At 43.7% G+C, this 26,339-nt stretch overlaps 1 protein-coding gene across 1 annotated transcript in view; it reads left to right on the forward strand.

Annotated features, from left to right (window-relative positions):
• Positions 1-7,307, forward strand: part of DBH (dopamine beta-hydroxylase) — a 79,693-nt gene extending 72,386 nt beyond the window's left edge. The window contains exons 10-12 of the mRNA XM_073541154.1: positions 4,399-4,526; positions 4,985-5,144; positions 6,878-7,307. Coding sequence (XP_073397255.1) covers positions 4,399-4,526; positions 4,985-5,144; positions 6,878-7,012 — 423 coding nt within the window. The 3' untranslated portion in view covers positions 7,013-7,307. The remainder of the gene's footprint in view (positions 1-4,398; positions 4,527-4,984; positions 5,145-6,877) is intronic.
• The last annotated feature ends 19,032 nt before the right edge of the window (positions 7,308-26,339 follow it).

The following is a 26,339-nucleotide window of genomic DNA, read 5'->3' on the forward strand; positions in this document are numbered from 1 at the left end:
TATAGTGACATAATGATGCCATACCGTTAAGTAACAGTGCCATATAGTGTCCACAAAATACTGCCTTATAGCACTTATATAATGATGCAATGCTGTAAAATTAGATAATGCCGTTTAGTGCTCATTTAAATAATGCTGATGTATAGTTTCCAGGCATTAGTGCCATACCAGACATTAGTGCACATATTAATACTGCCATATAGTACTTACATAATGATGTAAGGCTGAAGAAACATAAGGCCATATAGTATTTACACTACCGTTCAAAAGTTTAGGGTCACTTAGAAATGTCCTTATTTTTGAAAGAAAAGCACAGTTTTTTCCAATGAAGCTAACATTAAATGATTCAGAAATACACTCTATACATTGTTCATGTGGTAAATGACTATTCTAGCTGCAAACGTCTGGTTTGTAATGCAATATCTTCATAGGTATATAGAGGCCCATTTCCAACAACCATCACTCCAGTGTTCTTATGGTACTTTGTGTTTGCTAACTGTGTAAGAATTCTAATGGATGGTTAGAATACCCTTGAAAACCCTTGTGCAAGTATGTTAGCACAGCTGAAAACAGTTTGGCTGATTAGAGAAGCTATAAACCTGACCTTCCTTTGAGCTAGTTGAGAATCTGGAGCATTACATTTGTTGGTTCCATTAAACTCTCAAAATGGCCAGAAAAAAAGAACTTTCACGTGAAACTCGACAGTCTATTCTTGTTCTTAGAAATGAAGGCTATTCCATGCGAGAAATTGCCAAGAGACTGAAGATTTCCTACAACGGTGTGTACTACTCCCTTCAGAGGAGAGCACAAACAGACTCTAACCAGAGTAGAAAGAGAAGTGAGAGGCTCCGCTGCACAACTGAGCAACAAGACAAATACATTGGAGTCTGTAGTTTGAGAAATCGACGCCTCACTGGTCCTCAACTGGCAGCTTCATTAAATAGTACACGCAAAACGCCAGTGTCAATGTCTACAGTGAAGAGGTGACTCCTGGATGCTGGCCTTCAGGGCAGAGTGGCAAAGAAAAAGCCATATCTGAGACTGGCTAATAAAAGGAAAAGATTAATAAGGGCAAAAGAACACAGACATTGGACAGAGGAAGATTGGAAAAAAGTGTTATGGACAGACGAATCCAAGTTTGAGGTGTTTGGATCACACAGAAGAACGTTTGTGAGACACAGAACAGCTGAAAAGATGCTGGAAGAGTGCCTGACGCCATCTGTCAAGCATGGTGGAGGTAATGTGATGGTCTGTGGTTGCTTTGGTGCTGGTAAAGTGGGAGATTTGTACAAGGTAAAAGGGATTTTGAATAAGGAAGGCTACCACTCCATTTTGCAACGCCATGCCATACCCCGTGGACAGCGCTTGATTGGAGCCAATTACATCCTACAACAGGACAATGACCCAAAGCACACCTCCAAATTATGCAAGAACTATATAGGGAAGAAGCAGGCAGCTGGTTTCTATCTGTAATGGAGTGGCCAGCGCAGTCACCAGATCTCAACCCCATTGAGCTGTTGTGGGAGCAGCTTGACCGTATGGTACGCAAAAAGTGCCCATCAAGCCAAACCAACTTGTGGGAGGGGCTTCTGGAAGCATGGGGTGAAATTTCTCCAGATTACCTCAGCAAATTAACTGCTAGATTGACAAAGGTCTGCAATTCTGTAATTGCTGCAAAGGGAGCATTCTTTGACGAAAGCAAAGTTTGAAGGAGAAAATTATTATTTCAAATAAAAATATTTTTTTCAAACCTTGTCAATGTCTGGATTAGATTGTAAATTCATTTGGCAACTCATTTGATTTGGCAAGTCATTTTTCATGGAAAACACAAAATTGTCTGGGTGACCCCAAACTTTTGAACAGTAGTGTAAATAGTTATACTGCTATATAGTATAAGTGCCTTATAGTACTCACAAAATAGTACTGTTATATAGCCATATACTAGTGCCATGCTGTGAAAAGTAACATATTAAGAATGCTGTATGGTACTTACGTGATAATGCCAAATTGTGGAAAAATAAATAAAATACCATATAATGCCCACATACCTATACAGATATATACTACCTACATTACATATTAGTGCAATATTGTGAAAAGATAACAGTACCATATACAGTTAGGTCCATATATATTTGGACAGAAACAACATTTTTCTAATTTTGGTTCTAGACATTACCACAATGAATTTTAAACAAAACAATTCAGATGCAGTTGAAGTTCAGACTTTCAGCTTTCATTTGAGGGTATTCACATTAAAATTGGATGAAGGGTTTAGGAGTTTCAGCTCCTTAACATGTGCCACCCTGTTTTTAAAGGGACCAAAAGTAATTGGACAATTGACTCCAAGGCTATTTCATGGACAGGTGTGGGCAGTTCCTTCGTTATGTCATTCTCAATTAAGCAGATAAAGGGCCTGGAGTTGATTTGAGGTGTGGTGCTTGCATTTGGATTGTTGTGAAGCTGTGAAGGAAACATGCTGTCAAAGGAGCTCTCCATGCAGGTGAAACAAGCCATCATTAAGCTGCAAAAACAGAAAAAACCCACCCGAGAAATTGCTACAACATTAGGAGTGGCAAAATCTACAGTTTGGTACATCCTGAGAAAGAAAGAAAGCACTGGTGAACTCATCAATGCAAAAAGACCTGGGCGCCCACGGAAGACAACAGTGGTGGATGATCGCAGAGTAGTCTCCATGGTGAAGAGAAACCCCTTCACAACAGCCAGCCAAGTGAACAACCCTCTCCAGGAGGTAGGCGTATCAATATCCAAATCTACCATAAAGAGAAGACTGCATGAAAGTAAATACAGAGGGATCACTGCAGGGTGCAAGCCACACATAAGCATCATGAATCAAGAGGCTAGACTGGACTTTGCTAAAAAAACATCTAAAAAAGCCAGCACAGTTCTGGAAGAACATTCTTTGGACAGATGAAACCAAGGTCAACCTCTACCAGAATGATGGAAAGAGAAAAGTATGGCGAAGGCGTGGTACAGCTCATGGTCCAAAGCATACCACATCATCTGTAAAACATGGCAGAGGCAGTGTGATGGCTTGAGCATGCATGGCTGCCAGTGGCACTGGGTCACTAGTGTTTATTGATGATGTGACACAGGACAGAAGCAGCCGAATGAATTCTGAGCTATTCAGAGCCATACTGTGTGCTCAGATCCAGCCAAATGCAGCCAAACTGATTGGTCGCCGTTTCATACTACAGATGGACATTGACCCAAAACATAAAGCCAAAGCAACCAATGAGTTTATTAAAGCAAAGAAGTGGAATATTCTTGAATGGCCAAGTCAGTCACCTGATCTCAACCCAATTGAGCATGCATTTCACTTGTTAAAGACTAAACTTCAGACAGAAAGGCCCACAAACAAACAGCAACTGAAAACCACCGCAGTGAAGGCCTGGCAGAGCATCAAAAAGGAGGAAACACAGCATCTGGTGATGTCCATGAGTTCAAGACTTCAGGCAGTCATTGCCAACAAAGGGTTTTCAACCAAGTACTAGAAATGAATATTTTATTTACAATTACTTAATCTGTCCAATTACTTTTGGTCCCTTTAAAAACAGGGTGGCACATGTTAAGGAGCTGAAACTCCTAAACCCTTCATCCAATGTTAATGTGGATACCCTCAAATGAAAGCTGAAAGTCTGAACTTCAACTGCATCCGAATTGTTTTGTTTAAAATTCATTGTGGTAATGTCTAGAACCAAAATTAGAAAAATGTTGTCTCTGTCCAAATATATATGGACCTAACTGTATTGTGCCCATAACAGTTCTACTGTATTGTATTTACATAATAGTGCCAGTCTGAAAAAAAATAAAAAATCCATATAGTGCGCACATAATGCTATCATATAGTAAACTACATTGGAGTGCTATACTATGAACGCTACCATTCAGTGGATACATATTAGTACTGTCATATAATACTTTTATAATAGTGCAAAACAATGAAAAGGCAACAGTACCACAGAGTGCCTGAACAATAATACGATGTAGTGTTACAATTGTACGCATATAGTGCTAACCAAAAGTTTTCGCACCCTTGAAAAAAAGTTCCAGAAAATTATTGCAATTACATGTTTTATTATACTCGGTTTCCCCTTTGTGTCTATTGGAACGACACAAAAAAACTGAGAAAAAAAGGCAAATTGGACATAATTTCACCCCAAACTCCCACATGCTCTACTATTTACTGCACACATATTATTACTGCCATGTAGTAATTTCATAATAGTGACGTAATAAGAGTAATAGTACCGCAATACTACCACATAGTGCAAATACATACCACTATTATAGGGGGACTATATAGAAGTACAGATGTCGTGGTACTGCTTCTAAATGGCGGAGGCCTCTTTTTTATTATTGTGTTGCTTTTCTTAGGGTGGATTCAGCATTACAGATGAGATGTGTGTGAACTATATACATTATTACCCCCGCACTGACCTGGAACTGTGCAAGAGCCACGTAGATCTCGGATATCTGAAGAAGTATTTCAACCTTGTGAATAGGTGAGCAAGAGCGAAATATATCCTTGGGGGTGGGGATAGAACACCTGGTAGCCAATCAAATCACAAGGGTGATGACAGGCAGCAAGAGAACAGTGTGCTTATTTTGTGCATTCTGGTTAAACCAATTTTTGCCTTAGTCAACTGCCTCTTCTGCCTAACCCTAGTTTTCCCTGTGTCGTGCAGGGCCCTCCAAAGGCGACTAATATTTATTCAACATTATTATTTCTGCAGTTTATTAACATAAGTTCACATGTACACTGCAAAAAATGATCTATTTTTTTACCCACGTCTGCAAAAACTGAGTGACCCAATACAGTTGTCTCTTTATGGTAAGGGCCCCACTACTACTTTTATGTGTGCGCCTGCACTAGTGACAGGAACATGTGTCATGTACAGAACACTGTCCCATTGTACCTTTTATGATCCGGACGCCCCATTGACAGCTGTTGTTCCTGTAGATTCAGCGGTGAGGAGGTCTGCACATGTCCACAGTCAGCTGTCACCGAGCAGTTCAACGAGGTCCCATGGAGTTCCTTCACCAGCGAAGTCCTGGATTCCTTATATCGTTATTCCCCCATCTCCATGCATTGTAACAAATCCTCTGCTGTGAGGTTCCCGGTGAGTTTCATAGATTCGAGGGCTGCAATTAATGGTCAGAAGTCAAGAATTGACCACACTGTTAGCAGGAGGACCAGGCAATAGTATAGCATCCCAGCTCCACCATAGGAGTCATTATTGGGCAAAGGTAGCAGGCGCACTCGGTCCCTGGAGCTAAAGAGGTCCTAAAGGTCTCTCTACCAAATAAGTAGGACATAGTTGGAGAACTATACAGAAACTTCAATCACCTGTAACTTTGACTTTGACCTATACACGCCAAGGCCCCACATGAGAATGTTTGGGCTAGGGCCCACTGGGCTTGATGTATCTATGAATGCCCTATGCTTGTAGCGTCAAGGATGGAGTAGACAAGAGATCAACTCTACTGGGACCATAAGGGAACCAAACACAACCAGAGCCAGCCCCCGGCATGAGACAGCTGCACTCCAATAAAATGGAAAATTAGGATTAAGGTATATTTCCCAAAGTGTCAGGACTGGGACAGGGCAGCTGGCCGCTGGAGGAGAAGGATGGAGAGCCCGGGACTAGGACTGGGACATGGCAGCTGGCCCCTGGAGGAGAAGGATGGAGAGCAAGGGACTAGGTCTGGGACAGGGGTGCTGGCTCCCAGTTGGAAAGGATGGAGAGCATGGCATTGGAGCCAGGACAGGGGAGCTGGCCCCTGGAGAAGAGCCCAGACACATTGGAGCCAGGACACGTACCAGTATAGCAGTGATCTCATGAGGGGAGCCTTTCAGTCCTCCCTAGCTCCAGAACTCATGTGCATTTGCCCCCTCTATAGTTCCACCCCTGAAGTACCAGCTAAAGCCCACATATATAATAGAGAAAATGGGCCACATGAAGGGTGAAGGGGCCTCTAGATTTTGCTTTCAGCTTCAAGTATACATTTTGTAGCTTTTTCCCTGCACTGAACCTCGGGATACTGTAACCTTCGTCCCACACGTTTCTTAAAGAGCGCCGAAGAATACAAATTATATATAGAGGTGTGGAGGGTTCAGGCTCTCGAAAGCCCTCGTTTTATAGACCGTGAGACACAGAAACCTATAATTCCCTAATCTATACGTGGCACAGTCCTACACTGCACTTTTCTCTGCTCGCCTGTGAATACAGCTTTGTTTTCGCGCTGAGCTGGGTGAAATGTTTTCCCACGGGGAAGGAACAAGTAATCTTTTTGGGGATAAACACTACTAATGCGCTGCTCACCCACGCTGCTAGTGAGATGGAATAAACACGAGCACCCCCTCCGCCCCCCGTTGCTCGCTCGCTCTGAGGAGGAGGCGGAATCTCTCACCGCTTTCTTATACATATATATATATATATATATATATATATATATATATATATATTTTTTTTTTTTTTTTACTTGCCGTAGAAAAGAAAAGGTATTTTATATTTTGGGTTTTTTTCCTCTCTTCGCTCTGCGAGAAGGTGTTTGTAGGAAATTGAATGACAGATTTCATGCCGCTTTGGAGAAAAAGAAAGTAGGTCTATTGAAAAAGAATTGTGGAGAACTGCTGGGATTTAACTGAGCCAGTGATCCCGATATACAGAGCGGATACTAGTGGGGGGGGCCCTTACGGAATCGGGGTTTGTCATCCAGGACCCTGTGGACAATTTCTACCCAATTTTTGTTCCCCTATAGAGGTACACAATAGGAAAGGTTATGGGATTAACCACCACTACTGCCCCTATTTAAATCCAGTACTGACTGCCGCCTCTTTTCGCCTTTTCAGGGTGAGTGGGAGAATCAGCCATTACCAGTGATTAAAGAAGCCCCGGCACCCAAAGTTACAAGCTGCCCGCCCCAAGAGGTCTCCATGCCTGCCGGACCAGCCATTGTGAATATAAAGAATTGGGGATACCATTGAAAAAACCTGATTCATCCCATTTCTTTGGGTTTTTAGTGATCTGATCACATCGCCACCAACGGGTGATGCCAAGTATTAAGTCATCCATCTATAAGAAACATCAATAAAAAGTATTTTCACATCAAAAGATAAAAATATTTTTGGACAGATGAGCAGAAAACTTATCTGTATCCGCATTTACACAACACAGTGATTTTTTTTGTCATTTAAAGAAGATGTAGCATCCATTTTTTAACGTTTGATAAATTGGAGGTTTTTTTTGGCTTATTCTAATAAAATGTTTCCCGTTTCTGTATGTTCTTTCTTTCCTGAGTTATCATGTTTTAAAATATTATTATTTTGGAGAACAATAGGTTTATAGTGCATTAAAGGTTGGGGGCGCTGTTGAGCTGATATCTATGGAAAGTAATTTTCCAGCAGCTGTGGTGAACAGTGGTACTGCAAGTGATAGTAATTGTGAGCTGCAAAAATTAAATGAACCAAGTATCTTCTGGGAGAAAAGAATTGTGTTCTATTAAAATTATTTCTAATCGGTTCCAGTGGGAGATTAATATTTCTATCAACATATTAGAACAAGAAGAGAAAAGTAGATTTTTATAAAAAGATTTAGTAGAAGTTGCCATTTAGTAACGTTAATCGCTGACCTTATTGCACTTATGAGTCCAGTGGGCGGTCTCACTCAATGTTGTCAGATGAGTAAGACTGCCCTCTGGACTCATAACCACGGCAAGACCGGGATCAATAAATTACAGCTTATAAAAAAGTCATTTCCCACAAAACTATATACAGTATATCGATCTGCTCAGATCTATCACTCGCTGCCCTCAGATTGGACATCATATTTAGTGGAAGAATTTCCCTTGACGCATGAATCAAGAACACGCTTATCCCTGTGCGGAATCCTCCCGGAATCCACTCCGTCTTCTTCCTTACGTAGCCAGATCCAATGTATATCCCTTACAACATCCACATCTAACAGTTATGGAACTCTCGTCGTCACCAGGGTTTCAAAATGTCTATACTCGTGCTTGGCCTAGTGGAGTAAGCCATGGTGGCCATTAGTCCCAAACTGGCCAGGATTATCCCAATTTTTAGATAAATAATGGCAAATTCAGGGGTTTTATGTAAATCTTCCTAAAAGTAGGTGGCCCTGTTCGATTTTCAGGCGTGACTTTACTACCAGCAGCGATGTATATAAGTATTAGTGAACAGACATCTACTAATCTCCACTTTATAAGGATGGGACATGTTGAAATTCAACATGCCCAATTCTTCTTTCTTCCAACATCAGAAAATAGGCGTACACCCATACACATTGTTGGTGGGTTTAGACGACATTGAAGGGTGCTGCTCTTACTTGCACATCTATTAGGCATCAATTGATTTCACTTACTCGACAAGTCTTGGGCGCACATCATATTCTCATCGCAGGAGCGCAAGACTTGGAAAGATGCCGCATCAGCCACTCTTCTCACAGAAGAGCTGTTGCAAATTCCCTTTAAATCTAATATGTATGGCCACTTTAAGGAGGATATCACGCGATATGACTAAGGCATGCAGACATGCGCTTTTACTACAAACTGACATGATTTTGTTTTACCCGCATGTGGCCATTAATGGCACCGATTTGCAATAGAACCACACGCTGGCTGCACCGTGTAGACCAAGAATTAACCTTCAGTGTCTCCTCACCGTTGTCACTTAAGCTGTGCTCAGCAGAACTGAACTTCTTGGCATCCTCACCATATCCTCCCAAGGGGACGCAAACTATTTACACCTAAAGACATCGGACCCCTTGTCAGTTTACAAATGAATCGAGGGAGTCGGGAGCGGGAACAGAGCGCTTAGTTGTCACGAAAAAAAAAGGGAAACTTCAGTGAGGTCTTTCTCATATTCGCCCGGAGTCAGTGAAATGCAATCTCCATATTTTCATTTGGAACTTTATCTTATACATGAATATGAGGCGGCAGACAGCTGGCATCGGAGCTGGGCAATGCCCTCCAGGGATTTCACTGAACGGCTAATGAATCTCAGAAAGGTTAAATTGTTCAAGAACTGGGAGATTACGTAATGTCAGGGCAATGCTCAGATCTGGAATTGACATGTCAGGGCGGAAATACAGTGGGCAAACTGAGATACTAGGTCTGGGCCTTTAAAGAGGACCTCTGTAGTCTGTGGTCACAGACAGCGCACTATTTAGCGACATATTCCTATAACCGATACCATTTATTTCTTTCTCTCTGATCAAAACACACATTACAGCAGCTAAAATACTGCTCATCCTGAGCCTCCTGCTTCGACAGAGTAACAACAAACACAAAATGAAGAAAGGTAAAGGGACAGTGCATGATTAAAAACAGCTCCACATCTGTTCACAGGTTAGGTTTGGTATTACAACTCAGTCTTGAACTGCAATACCAGACATGTATAAAAAAAACTGGAGTCTGAACTGAGAAAGTAAGTTAATGTGTATGTACAATGTAAGTGCATATTAACACATGACCATTACCAGAGAAAACAAAAAGCAAAAAACACAAATATCCTGAACTAAAAAGTAAAAAATATACTGCAAATAATGCATAAAGGTAATAATAATAATAAGGGTATTTAGTAAACATAATTTTGATCAAAATAATGTACAAGCCATCCCGCCACGTCACGGCAACCCTTGTGGGACAGTCCCTACTCTAGTATCTAAAACCTTTTCACTTGCCAAGTGACGTGAATGTGAACAAGGATCGAGCAGCTGAACCACTTGTAACAGCTTAGGCCAGACTGGATGGCTTTCCCAGCTCAGAAAAAGGGCGGTCACACCCCTATATGCACTGAATGCACAATGAAATGAATAAAAAACAAATCTGAACTGAGAAAAGTAAGTCAATGTGTATGCACAATGTAAGTGCATATTAACACATGACCATTAACCAGAGAAAACAAAAAGCAAAAAACACAAATATCCTGAACTAAAAGTAAAAAATATACTGCAAATAATGCATAAAGGTAGTAAAAATAATAAGGGTATTTAGTAAACATAATTTTGATCAAAATAATGTACAAGTCATCCCGCCACGTCAAGGCAACCCCTATGCGACAGGAAAACCATCCAGTCTGGCCTAAGCTGTTACTAGTGGTTCAGTCCCTCGACCCTTATTCACATTCACTTCACTTGGCAAGTGAAAAGGTCTTAAATACAAGAGTAGGACTGTCCCATAGGGGTTGCCTTGACGTGGCGGGATTTAAATTTTTCACTCTTTGTTTCATTGCAGCCATTTGGTAAATTCAAAAAAGTTCATTGTTTTCTCATTAATGTACACTCTGCATGCCATCTTGACTGGAAAGAAAAAGAAATGATGATTTTTTTGCAAATGTATTAAAAAAGAAAAACTGAAATATCACATGGTCATAAGTATTCAGACCCTTTGCTCAGTATCGAGTAGAAGCACCTTTTGAGCTAGTACAGCCATGAGTCTTCTTGGGAAGGATGCAACAAGTTTTTCACCCCTGGATTTGGGGATCCTCTGCCATTCTTCCTTGCAGATCCTCTCCTGTTCCATCAGGTTGAATGGTGCACAGCTATTCATATTGTATCTGCTCCTATTCATCACATCAGAGTGGAGGTATAATTCTTTACAGTTTTCCCCCACATACTGTACATAGTTGTGCAGATGCTGCCCTCTGGTTTGAACAATAGGGTCAGTATTCGCACAGCAGGAATGTGTGTGATACTGTATGATTGGGACTCAATCTAAAGGCCCCGTCACACACAGCGAGATCGCTGCTTTTGTGACGTCACAGTGATCTCGCCAGCGACATCGCTGTGTGTGCCACACATCAGCGACCGGTCCCCCTGCTGGGTATCGCTAATCGTGCAGGATCGTCCTGGGCCATTTTTTGATCGTTGGTCTCCCGCTGGCCAGCACACATCACTGCGTGTGGCAGTGGGAGACGAACGATCAGAGACGCTGCACGCTGGTGTCTAAGGTAAACAGCGGGTTCCTAAGAGCCTAGCTTCATTCCTGATATTTCAGTGTGTTTAGAGCCCTCTATTATGTGTTTAGTTCAATGACACTGGTTATTAGTCAGCGCTATATGCCGGTACATTGTGCGCCAAAAAATTTGGTCAGTGTTGACAAATGGTGTCTGACTTATTAGTGGGCGAATGTGCAATAGATCCTGGCCGGGGTGCTTGATATCTTAACCCAGTGAAGGTTAGATCTATTGCAATATTATTAACATTAACCCCTTGTTGGGGAAATTTGAGGATATGATATAGGGCCCTAGTGCAATAATATTAAATACATATTCCTCTTTCCACTTTTGGGTATGGATAATTTTTTTCTGATAGGAAGATAAAATATTATCCATTTTGTTTTGTACCAGTGTCTGGTTATATATCAATATCCACTATTGGTAATCAAAAGTGGATAGACTGTACATAATTATGGTGGTCACCTCTATTTTTACTAGCTGAAGAGCCCGGTGTTGCCCGGGCATAGTAACTAACTACGGTTATAACAAATTATAATGATTATTTCTATATATATAAAGCTGAGTGTACAGCCCCGTCCACTCCGCATAGCCACATTCACTATAATATCCCACATCATCCCGTCAGCCAGAGCTACCGGACTACTACCACTAAAATCCCACATCGTCCCGTCAGCCAGAGCCACCGGACTACTACCCCTAATATCCCACATCATCCCGTCAGCCAGAGCCACCGGACTACTACCCCTAATATCCCACATCATCCCTTCAGCCAGAGCCACTGGACTACTACCCCTAATATCCCACATCATCCCGTCAGCCAGAGCTACCGGACTACTACCCCTAATATCCCACATCATCCCTTCAGCCAGAGCCACTGGACTACTACCACTAACATCCCACATCATCCTGTCAGCCAGAGCCACCGGACTACTACCCTTAATATCCCACATCATCCCGTCAGCCGGAGCTACCGGACTACTACCCCTAATATCCCACATCATCCCTTCAGCCAGAGCCACTGGACTACTACCACTAACATCCCACATCATCCTGTCAGCCAGAGCCACCGGACTACTACCCTTAATATCCCACATCATCCCGTCAGCCGGAGCTACCGGACTACTACCCCTAATATCCCACATCATCCTGTCAGACAGAGCCACCGGACTACTACCACTAACATCCCACATCATCCTGTCAGCCAGAGCCACCGGACTACTACCCTTAATATCCCACATCATCCCGTCAGCCGGAGCTACCGGACTACTACCACTAATATCCCACATCGTCCCGTCAGCCAGAGCCACCGGACTACTACCCCTAATATCTCACATCATCCCGTCAGAGCCACCAGACTACTATCCCTAATATCCTACATCAACCCGTCAGCCAGAGCTACCGGACTACTACCACTAATATCCCACATAGTCCTGTCAGAGTCACCGGACTACTACCCCTAATATCCCACATCGTTCCGTCAGAGCCACCGGACTACTACCCCTAATATCCCACATCATCCTGTCAAAACCATCGGACAACTACCCCTAATATCCCACATCATCCCGTCAGCCAGAGCCAACAGACAACTACCACTAATATCCCACACATCATCCCATCAGCCAGGGCCACCGAACTACTACTCCTAATATCCCACATCATCCCGTCAGCCTGGGGTCAGAACCAGAGCTCTGAGTGGAACTGTCCTAACTTCCATACCGGGGATTCCTTTAATAGAGGTCTGAGGTCAGAACCAGAGCGCTGAGTGGATTTGTCCTGACTTCCATACCAATGATCCCTTTAATAGAAGCCTGGGGTGAGAATCAGAGTGCTGAGGGATTTACCCTAACTTCCATACCAGAGATCCCTTTAAGAGGCCTGAGGTCAGTACCAAAGCGTAGAGTGGATTTGACCTCACTTTCATACCAGGGATCCTATTAAGAGAGACTGGGATCAGAACCAGAGTGCTGAGTGGATTTGCCCTGACTTGCATATCAATGATCCCTTTAATAGAACCCTGGGGTCAGAATAAGAGCGTTGAGGGATTTGCCCTAACTTCCATACACGAGATCCCTTTAAGAGAGCCTGGGGTCAGATCCAAAGCACTGGATGGATTTGCCCTGACTTCCATACCGGAGATCCCTTTAAGAAAGGCCTGGGGTCAGTACCAAAGCGCAGAGTGGATTTGCCCTAACTTCCATACCAATGATCCCTTTAAGAGACCCTGGGGTCAGACCCACAGAGCTGAGTGGAACGGTCCTAACTTCTGGATCCCTTTAAGAGAGGCCTGGGGTCAAAACCAAAGCCCTGGATGCATTTGCTCTGTCTTCCATACCAATGATCCCTTTAAGAGGGAAGATGTGCCTATGGGATGGAGGATGTGTGATGGGAATATGGGCAGGGAGGGGGGGATTCATATCTGTCATGTGCTCTCTGCTCCTTTTGGGGGGGCAGACAATGGCTGGGAGATTATGCTCCCAGGGATGCTAGATTTTTCCCACCATGTCAGTGTTTGCTGAGGCATTGTCAAGTGGGAAAACTTGCTCATAGCAACAAATCACAGCTCAGCTACTTTCAACCAGCTCTGGTGAAATGAGAGATGCTTAGTGATTGGTTGCAAGGAAAACTGTTGCTCATAGCAACCAATCACAGCTCAGCTTCTTTTGAACAGCTCTGGTAAAATGAAAGATGCTTCGTGATTGGTTGGTGATACACACACACACATACATACATACATTCACTTTTATATATATAGATTGGGAAATTATTAAAGATTATGTTTTAGCTTTATTGGTTGTCCACCACAGTCAGTGAATTTTTTGTTTCTCATTTGTTCCAGAATTTCTTTGGATCACAGCATGATGTCTAACTTTTCAGGATCTTTTGATTATTTCATTTTGTCAGGCAGGTCCTATTTAAGTGATTTCTTGATTGAGAACAGGTGTGGCAGTAATCAGGCCTGCATGTGGCTAGGGGATGTGAACTCGGCTTCCCAAAGATGTGATAAACCACAGTTAATTTATGTTTTTTTGGGGAAGGCAATCACTTTTTCACACAGGGCCCAGTAGGTTTGGATTTCTCTTTCCCTTAATAAAAAAGACCTTCATTTAAAGACAGCATTTTGTGATTACTTGTGTTATCTTTGTCTAATATTTACATTTGTTTGGTGATCTGAAACATTTAAGTGTGACAACATGCAAAAGAATGGGAAATCCGGAAGGGGGCAAACACTTTTTCACACAACTGTATGCTTTCAAAAGCTGGGTGAGCACATAACTCGATAAGTTTCCATTCAGGGTGCAGCCTCCTCGCCAATCATCTGTGCAATTCTATGACGCGCACTCATATGAAGCAACTTACCAGGAGCCCGGGACTTCCTTTATGATACCCACATGTCCTAATAGGCTCCATAGAACAATTCCTTTAACGGTTGTCATTAGGAGAATCGGAGTGAATCAGGACCCAAGAAAAGCTGTGTAATGTCCCATCGATGCAATATTGGTTGTAGCCAATAGAACAATACAAAATGATCATAAAAATATATAATAACAAAGTAATGAAATTAAAAAATGTAATAAAAAATTTCAGGGAAAATATCTAAATTAGCTGAAAAATTATAATAAAAAATATAATTTAAAAAATGGCAGAAAAATTCTAAAAAATGTAATTTTACATAATTTTGATGAAAGGATTACCCCGATTTCAGGATACTAATTTAAAGGGAAAAGTGATATGGAAAGACGACTATGTATGCTGAGCTCAGTAGCTGAGTCCGCTACGGGGGGCTGGGGGCTTCGTCTTCTTTTGTTATATTATTAGGTAGACTTTTCCTGCAGTCAGCAATCACAATAAGACAGCTTGACACAGGTAACGATCGCTCACTGTCATAATCATAGAGAAGTCACGTTTCTCAAACACCCAGCCACCCCCGCAGAGCACGAACAATGTGTCACACCCGCATTGTGCATTCAGCCCCCTAAAAGAAACATTTACTTATCCAGACTATGTTCTACCTGATGTTAAAAATCAGTACGGTTGGTGGTGGCTGAAAATCTTTTATCTTTGCCCCTATAAAGTTGTCCATCAGTCGAATATAATTGGTTAAATAGGTTTTCCAAGGTTTAAAAAAATTGCTTGGTTCCAAAAACAGCACCACACGTCTATGGATCGAATCTGAAATTGCAGCTTGGTTCCATTAAAATGAATAATGCACAATTGCATTACCCCCCATAACCTGTGTACAGTACAGGTGTGGCGCTGTTCTACGAAGACGGCAGCCATGTTTTTCTAATCTTGTAAAAATCCTTTAATTTTATATTTTACTCGTGGAAACATTGTTGAATGTTGCCACCTACACAGATATCCAATAAGGTTTTAAGGGGCACTTTGAAAAATCCCAAGGTCAATTTCATTTAACGAGGACCTGTCAAAAGTGACCAGTTTTTGCTTTTATTTTATTCTCCCGTGAGTATTCCATGTTTTCATCTTTTAAAAGCCATCATAAGGTTCCAGAAATACGTGCCTTTTTGTTTAGTACTATTTTTTATGGTCTTTACAGAGACATGACTCACAGAGTAATTATATGTGTTACTATGCGGCACTCAAAAAATGAAGGATAAGGTGCTCAAGCAGGGCATCCACCCCGCAAAGTCCAATATCCAATATACTTGGCACTCAGGTGAAAGAAAATCCTTTTTATTTTATTTTGCATTCATAATTATCAAACGTTTTCGGTCCTGCTAGGTACCTTCGTCAGAACTAAATACAAAGAAGGAAGGTGTACAGAAAAGAAAGGGAAAGGGTATTACTGTCACAGCATCACAATTTATACATATACCAAAAATCATCAACATCTCTGTTCGAACAATGAAACATATGTCAAGGGTTCCAAATAATTCTACAGGTGCCATTTTAACCTGTCCAGAGAGGAGAATTCAATATAAATCGGTTTGATGACATGATCAAGGTAACAAAGAATTTGCATATCATAGAATCATAGAATGGTAGAGTTGGAAGGGACCTCCTGGGCCATCTGGTCCAACCCCCTGCTCAAAGCAGTATAACAAACAAAGATAAGTATAGTGACCTTCTGAGCATCGAACACTATGCTGTATAAGGGATGAGAAGGTTACACTGGATATTCACAGTGATGGAAAGGTGGAAGGATACAGGGTTATCCTAAAAAAGGATACCGGAGAGAGAGTCCACTTCGCTAATCCACTTGAGGAAGGACAGATAGGTGCAGAGAATTCTATAGCTCTTGATGACAATATTCAGTGGTTGATCACAATATACCTGAGGGAGGGAGGTGAGGAACACGATTAGAGCCATAATTAGTATAGCATATGGGGTAAGTACAGGTAGGAGAGTGTTAGCCAAGCCGCTACCCCAATCTCAGTAATGCATGTAGTAGAGCGTATTACCTGAATGCCCATGGAGAAGGAACCTTGTTGCAATAGTGTATGTGGTCGCGAGGGTAAGCGCCATGTCATTTAGTGTTTTCTCCGGTTTAAATGGTGTCCGTGTAAAGAGGAAGACCGGGCCATGGGTACTTGTTCTGTGCCGGGTCCGGAACTGTTGGGGCTGTCTCCTACCTTTGTCTCTAAACTGTGCATTCTACCATTCAACTTTTTATTTCCCCATTTACCTGTTTACCTCCCTGCTGGAGTATCTCCCTGCTAAAGTATAGTTGTTAACTCTTGCTCTGCCTTGTGTCTGTCACTGCATCCCGCAACCTGCTCACACTTGGCGTAGTCGACAGGATGCAGTCCACAGGCATGGAAGTGACAGACCAAGCGGCTGTGGGTGCCCCAAGGGCCAGTATACCACTGGGGGCAATGTTGAGCAACCTCCCACAGTTCACAGGGAGCAACACTTTACTATGGGATTGGACTGAGTGTGTCAAGGGTATGTTGAGAATGCAACACATGACCCCCGCGATGCAGGCAGAGATTGTCATGATGGCCCTGAATGGAGATGCTCCATCATGTCCAGGCCCCCGCATGAGCAGGACACCTTTACCAACGTGTTACAAATCCTAAAAGAGATGCACGGGGACCCCACAGACATTGGAGAATTGCGCAAGCTCTTGTTTAGCCGTGTTCAAAAGGAGGGGGAGTCTGTGATACAATACATGAATGCAGCGTAGGAGATCCACGCTGCCATCGCTACGTGGGATGATGTAGGCGTAGGACCGCCTGATATGGTTCTGAGAGACCAGCTAGTGGCAAGCTTTAGAGATAACATAGTAACATAGTTTTGAAGGCTGAAGGAAGACCTTATGTCCATCTAGTTTAGCCTATTTTTAGTGTAGCTGTTCTGCATTGTTGATCCGGGGGAAGGAAAAAACCCACAAAGTAGAAGCCAGTTTTCTCCATAGGGAAAAAAATTCCTTGCCCTAAGCTGGGTCAACCATCTACCTATAATATTCTGTTATTCGTAACCTTCTATACTGTTACTCACAAGAAAAGCATCCATTCCTTTCTTAAATTCCTTCAGTGAGTTGGCCATCACCACTTCCTCAGGAAGAGAATTCCAGAGCCTCACTGCTCTTACCGTGAAGAACCCTCTTCTATGCTGGGGCAGAAATTGTCTTTCCTCCAAACGAAGAGAATGCCCCCTTGTTCTTGTCACAGTCCTTGGTACAAACAGTTCATTGGATAGATCTCTGTATTGCCCTCTGATATACTTGTACATATATATTAGGTCTCCCCTAAGTCTTCTCTTTTCTAGAGTAAATAGACCTAATTTTGATAACCTTTCTGGGTATTGTAGTGAACCAACTCCATTTATCATTTTATTAAAAACACATGTGACATACACACATATGAACAAGTCAGTAGGACACTGTTCATACCACCCACTGACTCAAACACAAACAGAGAGCACAGAATGACAATTGTGCAGAAATATCCTGCAGTAAAACATATAGCAGTAGTCAGCAAGTGCTGATGAAAAGATGATAACAAATACAGGGTATTTAGTCGATACTTTTTTTGCAAAAAAATGTATATCAAGCTGCTTCACCGCGTCAAGGTAACCCCTACTGAAGCAGTCCCTATCTAATGTATTTAAAACCTGAACATGTGAACAGTGTCTAAATGAACAGGATGAAGATAGGCCGCTTCCTAGTATGGGCACGTGGTGTAAGCCAGCTCTTTATGTGCATGTCACACAAGAGAGGGGTGGGGTCTCTCAAATCATGCATAGGCACGGAAAAAACTGGATTAAAAACACATGTAATATGCACACATATGAACAAGTCGGTAGGACACTGTTCATACCAGCCACTGACTCAAACACAAACAGAGAGCACAGAATGACAATTGTGCAGAAATATCCTGCAGTAAAACATATAGCAGTAGTCAGCAAGTGCTGATGAAAAGATGATTTATCATTTTAGTAGCCCGCCTTTGAACCCTTTCAAGTTCAGTAATGTCTTTCTTGAGCACCGGCGTCCAAAATTGCACACAATACTCCAAGTGTGGTCTGACGAGTGATTTGTACAGAGGGAGAATTATGTTTTCATCTCGTGTCCCCAGACCTCTTCTAATGCATCCCATGACCCTATTTGCTTTGGTGGCAGCTGCCTGACACTGGGCACTCCAATTTAGCTTCTTATTGACTAAGATGCCTAAAGGCACTGTCACACTTAGCGATGTACCAGCGATCCCGACCAGCGATATGACGCGGTCAGGATCGCTGGTACATCGCTAAGTGGTCGCTAGTGAGCTGCCACACAGGCAGATCTCACCAGCGACATTGCAGGGGTTGGGGGTCGCTACTTACCTGTCAGACGAGGCGATCCTGACGTCCTCCCGCCCGTGTCCACGCGTCGCTCGTCGTCACAGCAGGAAGCCCCAGCAGGAAGCTGACGACAAGAAACGGCTCAGGACGTTCTTGCGCGATCAGCGATAACCAGCGGGGGAGCGGTCGGAGGTAAGTATCAGACATAGCGATGTCGCTAGCAATATCGCTATAACGTCACAAAATCCAGTGACGTTATAGCAATATTGCTAGCGATATCGCTTAGTGTGACAGGCCCTTAAGTCTTTTTCCACGTCTGATTTGCTCAGCAGTTTCCCATTTAGTAAGTAATTGTAGCATCTGTTTCTCCTTCCCATGTGCATAACCTTACACTTATCGGTGTTAAACCTCATTTGCCATTTTTCAGCCCAATTCTCCAATTTACTCAAATCTGTCTGTAGTTGCAAACTGTCCTCCTTTGTGTTAACTACCTTACATAGTTTTGTATCATCTGCAAATACTGATATTTTACTGTATAAGCCATCCACTAGATCATTAATAAATATATTAAATAGTAGGGGGCCCAATACAGAACCCTGTGGTACCCCACTAGTAACCCTGGCCCAATCTGAGTATGCCCCATTAATAACCACTCTTTGTTTTCTATCACTAAGCCAGCTACCTACCCATCTACACACATTTTCCCCTAGCCCAAGCTTTCTCTTCTTACTTACCAATCTTTTATGTGGGACAGTGTCAAATGCTTTAGAGAAGTCGAGATAAATGACATCCAATGATTCTCCTTGGTCCATTTGAGAGCTTACATCCTCATAGAAGCTGATCAGCTTAGTTTGACAGGAGCGATCCTTCATAAATCCATGTTGATATGGAATTAAACATTTATTAACATTGAGATATTCCATAATGGTATCCCTTAGAAACCCTTCAAAAATTTTACCCACAACAGAAGTTAAGCTTACCGGCCTATAGTTTCCAGGTTCCCGTTTACACCCCTTTTTGAATATTGGTACCACATTTGCTTGCCGCCAATCAAAAGGAACAGACCCTGTTTCTATAGAGTCTTTAAATATAAGGAATAGAGGCCTGTCTATCACATTACTTAACTCCCTTAATACCCGAGGGTGAATGCCATCAGGGCCTGGTGATTTGTCAATTTTAATCTTACTAAGGCGGTTCTGCACGTCTTCCTGGGTTAGGCAGCTAATACTTAATGGGGAGTTTACATTATCACTCTGCATTTCCCCTGGCAAATCCTTTTCCTGTGTGAACACTGTTGAGAAAAAAGTATTTAAAGCATTTGCTTTTCCCACATTGTTCTTTAAAGGGCCGACACCATCAATTTTAATCTTTTTACTGTTTATATAATTAAAGAATAGTTTGGGGTTTGTTTTACTTTCCTTAGCAATGAGTCTCTCAGTTTCCACTTTTGCTAAATGTATTTGTTTTTTACACATTTTATTTTTTTCTCTATAACTTTTTAATGCTTCTTCATTGCCTTCTTGTTTTAGCTTCTTAAATGCCTTGTTCTTGTTATTTATTGCCCCTTTTACATCCTTATTTAGCCACATTGGTGTTCTCCTGTTCCTAGCCCTTTTATTTCTGTACGGTATGGCTAGCTCGCAGTGGGTGTGTAAAACTGATTTAAATATTCCCCTTAAACAAACCTTGCGAGAGCGCTTGCGGGTTAATCCACGTATGTCCTTTCTGGAAGTTGGGGTGGAAGCACGTGCACCTGAGCAGGAGCAGAGGGTGATAGTCCCGATGGGGAAGGTCCAGAGCTGGGAGGTATCCTTTTCGCTGAGAACTGAACCAAGTTAGGTGAGAGCTTTGGAAGGAAATCCAGAACATGTGAAAGGAATGGTCCGACTTAAGGAAGAAACCTTTAGTACCCCTGGGCCCCTCCAGAGTCAGAACTGAACCCGAACCCCGCCAGCAAACAAGATAGCTTCGTGCAGAAAGGCCGACAATCTGCTTCACCTGTGGACACACTGGACATTTTGCTCGAGGATGCGCGCGTCGGGCATGATCCCTCCACCACCGTCCGTTAAACTCTAGTGGGCTCCGTGGCTGGGGGAGCCTAAACAGCCAAGAAGGAGAGAAAGCAGTCCCACAAGTTTGGTTTCCCTGAGTCCTCTCATTTGGGCCAAAATAGATGGTCAGGCCGTCCGCTGTTTAGTTGATACCGGCTCCCAAGTAACCACCATGCCCGAGACTTACTTCTGATGGCATTTCCCCGAGGTGATGCGGCCTGAATGAAGCCCAGTGATCAAATTGACGGCAGCCATTCAGTGGCCCATTCCGGTTGTAGGGGTAGTCTGGATGCAAATCATTGTGTGCGGCAAAGATGTGGATCGGAAAGGAGTCGTGTTGACCGCTGGGGACCCTGGCAATGTTCCCCCTGTGACTTTAGGAGTGAACATGTTGAAAAAACTCAGGAATAAGAAAAAAGTGAATCAGAGAAAAGTGTTCCAACAGTTGATACGGGTGGCCCAGGCCCAAGAGACGTCGAGTGAAGGAAAAACATTGTACAAGGTGGTCATTCTGGCTGCCGCCAACCTCGTCTTACCACTAGGGCAGACTGTGCTCACTCTGCCTGTCCGAGCCTGCACCCATCTTGAAGGAGTGGAAGTTTAGATCGAGCCAGCTTTTATGTGTATCAGCTACCTCCAGAACTCCTCGTTGCGCGGACATTAGCCACTGTTTACGACGGTAATGTACCGGTGCGATGTGTCAACCTAGGAGAAGACGATCTTACGCTCTCTCCCAAGAGTGAAGTAGCACAGGTAATGGGAATGCCGGAAGAGCTGATACCACCAGAGGCCGTTCAGCTGGCGGTGAAACAGGGGGATCCCTGGACAGTGGCTGTAACGGTGTCCTCCGAACAGACATCCAATCACCTAAAAGAAGGACGCCGAATCCTGGAGCAGATGCAGGCCGAGCTAACAGAACTCTCAACCCAACAGGTACAAGTGGAGGCAGAACTAGAGCTATATCAGGACGTTTTTGCTCATCATGATGATGATTTAGGGTGTACCATAGTCATCACCCAGGAGATTCCAACGGGAAACACCGCATCAAATCCAACCACAAATGTGCCAGAAAGTGAAAGAATTGTTGGTGCATATGCTGCAGAGTGGGGTCATCCAAGACAGCCAAAGTTTGTGGGCTGCGCCCATTGTCCTAGTACAGAAGGATGGAACCCTGCGCTTTTGTGTAGACTACCGGAAACTGAACGCCTGCACCATGCGAGACTCATACCCACTACTGAGAATAGAAGAATCATTGTCTGCCATGGGAAAAGCAAAGTACTTCTGTTTGTTGGATCTCGCCAGTGGATAGTGGCAAGTCCCCATGTCTGAGCATCACTGGGCGAAAACAGCATTCATACTGCCCACGGGATTGTTCAAATTCAATTGGATGCCTTTCGTCCTTACCTAAGCACCTGTGACCTATCAACAATTGATGGAGAGATGTTTGGTAGACTTGAACTTTGAAGCTGCCCTCATTTATTTAGACAACATCATCGTTTATGCAGCCACCTTTGAGGACCACCTGCGACGGCTGGAGCAAGTGCTGAGCTGGCTACAGAAACACAGCCTGAAAGTGAAACCTCGGAAGTGCTATCTCTTCGGAAAGCAGATTGAATATCTGAGACATGTCATATCCGCCGAAGGAGTGAGACCGTCGCGTGAGAAGATCGCAGCAGTACAGGACTGGACCACCCCGAAAACCGTGAAGGATGTCCGGGCATTTCAGGGCCTTACTGGGTACTATCGACAGTTCGAAAAAAACTTCAATCGTATTTCTAATCCGCTGCTGGAATTGTTTGAAGGGGTGCCGTCTGGCGCAAAGAATCGGACCATCCAGTGGGGAGATAGCCAAGAAGAAGCTTTCTGAGCCCTAAAGATGGCCTTGACTGAAGCACCCGTGTTCGCCTATGAAGACTTCTCTCAACCCTTCATCCTTCACACTGACGGAAGTCTGCATGGACTAGGAGCGTTATTGGTTATGAATAGGTCACCGAGGAGGATGGCAGGAATAGGCTAGGAAACCAGGAACTAAGACATTTAGTTGATACTTTTTTTGCAAAAAAATGTACGCTAAGCCACTCCACCACGTCACGATATACCCTTCTCGGAGCAGTCCTATCTAATATATTTAAAACCTGATCATTTTTTGCAAAAAAAGTATCAACTAAATACCCTGGTTTTGTTAACATCTTTTACTAGCGCTTGCTGCTTACTAGTACATATATTTTACAACAGAATATTTAGGCACGTTTGTCATACTGTGTGTTTTTTCTGTGTCTTAGTTCTTGGGTGGTGTGAACAGGGTCTTACTGACCTGTTCATTTTTTGTGCATGTGTCATGTGTTCTGAATTTATTGATTTCTTGCTTATGCAAGCTTTGGGAGATCCCCGTCTCTCTCTTTTGGGACATACACATAAAAAGCCATTTTGCCCAGCGAGCCCATACCGGGCAGCACCTTTCTGAACCCTGCTCATGAAGGTATTGTTCACATGATCAGGTTTTAAATATATTAGATAGAACTGCTCCGAGAAGGGTATACCGTGACGTGGTGCAGTGGCTTAGCGTACATTTTTTTTGAAAAAAAATGTATCAACTAAATACCCTGGTTTTGTTAACATCTTTTACTAGCACTTGCTGCTTACTGTTACATATATTTTACAACAGAGTATTTATGCACATTTGTCATACTGTGTGTTTTTTCTGTGTCTTAGTTCTTGGGTGGTGTGAACAGGGTCTTTTACTGACCTGTTTATTTTTTGTGCATGTGTCATGTGTTCTGAATCTAGGCCACCAGGAAACCAGAAAGGTTGGTAACTTTGCGGATTGCAGACCCCTAATCCTAACAACACAACTAGCAGTAGCCGTGGGGCATACCTACGGTGTCCTAGACGCCTCAGCACAGCCGGAGAACTAACTAAGCTTAAAGCAAGAAAGGTGAAATCTAAACTGCCCCGGAGTAGAACCCCAAAGAAATAGATAGCCCCCAAACATATATTGTCGGCAGAAAATAGACTGAGCAAATGATGAGGCCCAAACTGTCTAGATAGGATAGGAAAGGAAAGACATGGTCTGCAATCACGCAAAAACCCTAAAAAATCCAACACGTCTGATGTACGAAAACACTGATATCTCACGACCTCTCCCCCACTAAATCAGCATTCTGGTGTGAACTGGCAGCAAAGCAAAAGAGACTAATATAACAGGGGACTGAACAAACTGACACAAGCTGTAACATATGGAGCGGGGTCCAGCACTGCCCCAGCAGGGAGCACGCTGAACCCTCACAGCAAAGCAGAAAGAGGCAAAACTAGATCAGATGCAAAGGATTGGCAAATGAACAACTTAACTGAAAAATGCAGGATCAGGCAGGAGACAGCAGACCTCAAAATGCACAGGACGATACAAGTCACCAGCAGCAACTTAGGGAAGCCTGCTCACTTATATCCTCCCAGTCAGTAACCCCTGATTTCCAATCATCGTCGTCAGGTGGCAGACTTTTGTCAACCCAGCCAGCTCCACTTCCCACTGTAACCACCAGAGGGAGCCCCACTCAGAAGTCAGATCAAGAGAATTCACAACAGTTATTGTCACAAATGCAGGACAAAAAAGAGTGAGTGATTGCTTATGCGAGTCGGTCCCTCCATGACTCTGAACGAAATCCAGTTAACTACAGTTCTTTCAAGCTGAAACTACTGGCGTTGGTGTGGGCCATGACTGAGAAATTCGCTGAGTACCTGTCTGGGTCTAAAGTCTTAGTACACATCGATAACAATCCTCTGGCCCACCTGGAAAATGCAAAACTTGGAGCCCTGAAGTAGAGATGGGTGGCCCGTATGGCCAAGTACCGATACAAGATCGCGTATTGAAGAGGGGTTGAGAATATACATGCCAATGCTTTATCCATAATAACTCACGAGCGACCTGAACACAACCGGGATTAAGAGCTGGAGGCCGAAGAGATTCCTGGATTTCAGAATTCCGCCAAGACGCTGGCGGCAACGCAGGGACAGATCGGGGAGATGACTGGAAAACATACACTGGGATGACCCCGTGATGATTGGGTACGGCTGCAGCAGGAAAATGGGGAGCTCGCTCAGTTGAAGCAGTGGGTGGCTTTGAAACAACTTCCCAAAGAGACAGAGACGCCCTGTCTCCAGGAACCCTGCAGATCTTACGGCAGTGGGAGAGACTCCAACTGGAAGATGGCATGCTGTATTGGAAAGTGCAGTTAGCACGGGAATGGGGAGTCACTTGGCAAGTGGTGATCCCAGAAAAGTTGCTCAGGGAGGTGGCCACAGAAGCTCATGAGAGAGGGGTCCACTTTGGCCCAGAGAAGACGCTCCAGTGGCTGCAGAAGCTGGTCTACCATCCTCGGCTGAAGAATGCAGTAGATAAAGCCTGTCAGCAATGCAGGAACTGTGAACTAGCTAAGCCTCCGGAACAAAGGGTTCCTATGCAGACCATCATGACTTCTGCTCCCCTAGAGGTGTTAATGATCGACTACTTGACTGTGGGTCCAGCTCATCTGGGATATGAACATTGTCTGGTCATGACCAATCATTTTACCAAATTTGCTGTGGTGACTCCGACCTGGGATCAGACTGCTGAGTCGCCGGCACAGGCCGTTTGCAGACACTTCATCCAAGTGTATGGTTGTCCAAAGAAAATTCATTCTGACCAAGGTGCCTGTTTTCAAGGACGAGTAATAAAAGAACTACATCGCCTGCATCAGATTGAGAAATCCAGGACAACGCCCTACCATCCGCAAGGAAATGGCACCTGCAAGTGTTTCAATCGGATGCTGATTAAGATGCTGAGGATGTTGGAGGAAGACAGGAAAGTTTGCTGGCCTAAGTATATGGCTGAATTAGTCTGGGTGTACAACCAGGTGCACAGCACAACTGGATACACGCCCTACACCCTGCTGTTCGGCCGAAAAGGGCGAGAAATCACTGAGCAGGAAATGGATCCAGAGGCGGAATACCCACGAACGTGGGTGTCCATCTGGGTCCGTGAACATTGGTATCTGTTGCAGACTCTCCATTGACTCGTGCAGACCAAGTTTCAGGAGCTTGAACACCATGAGACAACTCCCCTGTGAGGGACAGCTCTCAAGGACGGGGACCGAGTGTTGGTCCAAGACAAACGTCCTCGAGGAAATTGGAATACCGGTGGGAAAAGACTCTGTACCAGGTGAAACGCCGGATCAGAACTGATGGTCCTGTCTATAAGGTTCAACATGAAGGGGAAGATGGCCCCACTCGAGTAGTCCATCGAAACATGCAGCGTCCTTGCTTGTCGCGAAATCTAGATCAACCAGAGAAAGTGCACATAGTCCCTGAACCACTCCCTTCTAAAGCTTTTGACTATGAGAAAGAAGAGGAACAGGAGCCTGGAGCTCCTGAGATGGCTGCTCCATTGAACCTGGGCACGTACCATCCTCGCCCACTCAAACTGACTCCAATACCCAACCTGACTTATGCCGCACAGAACAGACAACGGCTGGAATACCACCCAACCTGTTGTGAATTCCCTTGCTCGG

This window comes from Dendrobates tinctorius, unplaced genomic scaffold (assembly GCF_039654945.1).
Source record: "Dendrobates tinctorius isolate UK_male_01 unplaced genomic scaffold, ASM3965494v1 ptg000120l, whole genome shotgun sequence".
In the NCBI taxonomy this organism is placed as follows: Eukaryota; Metazoa; Chordata; class Amphibia; order Anura; family Dendrobatidae; genus Dendrobates; species Dendrobates tinctorius.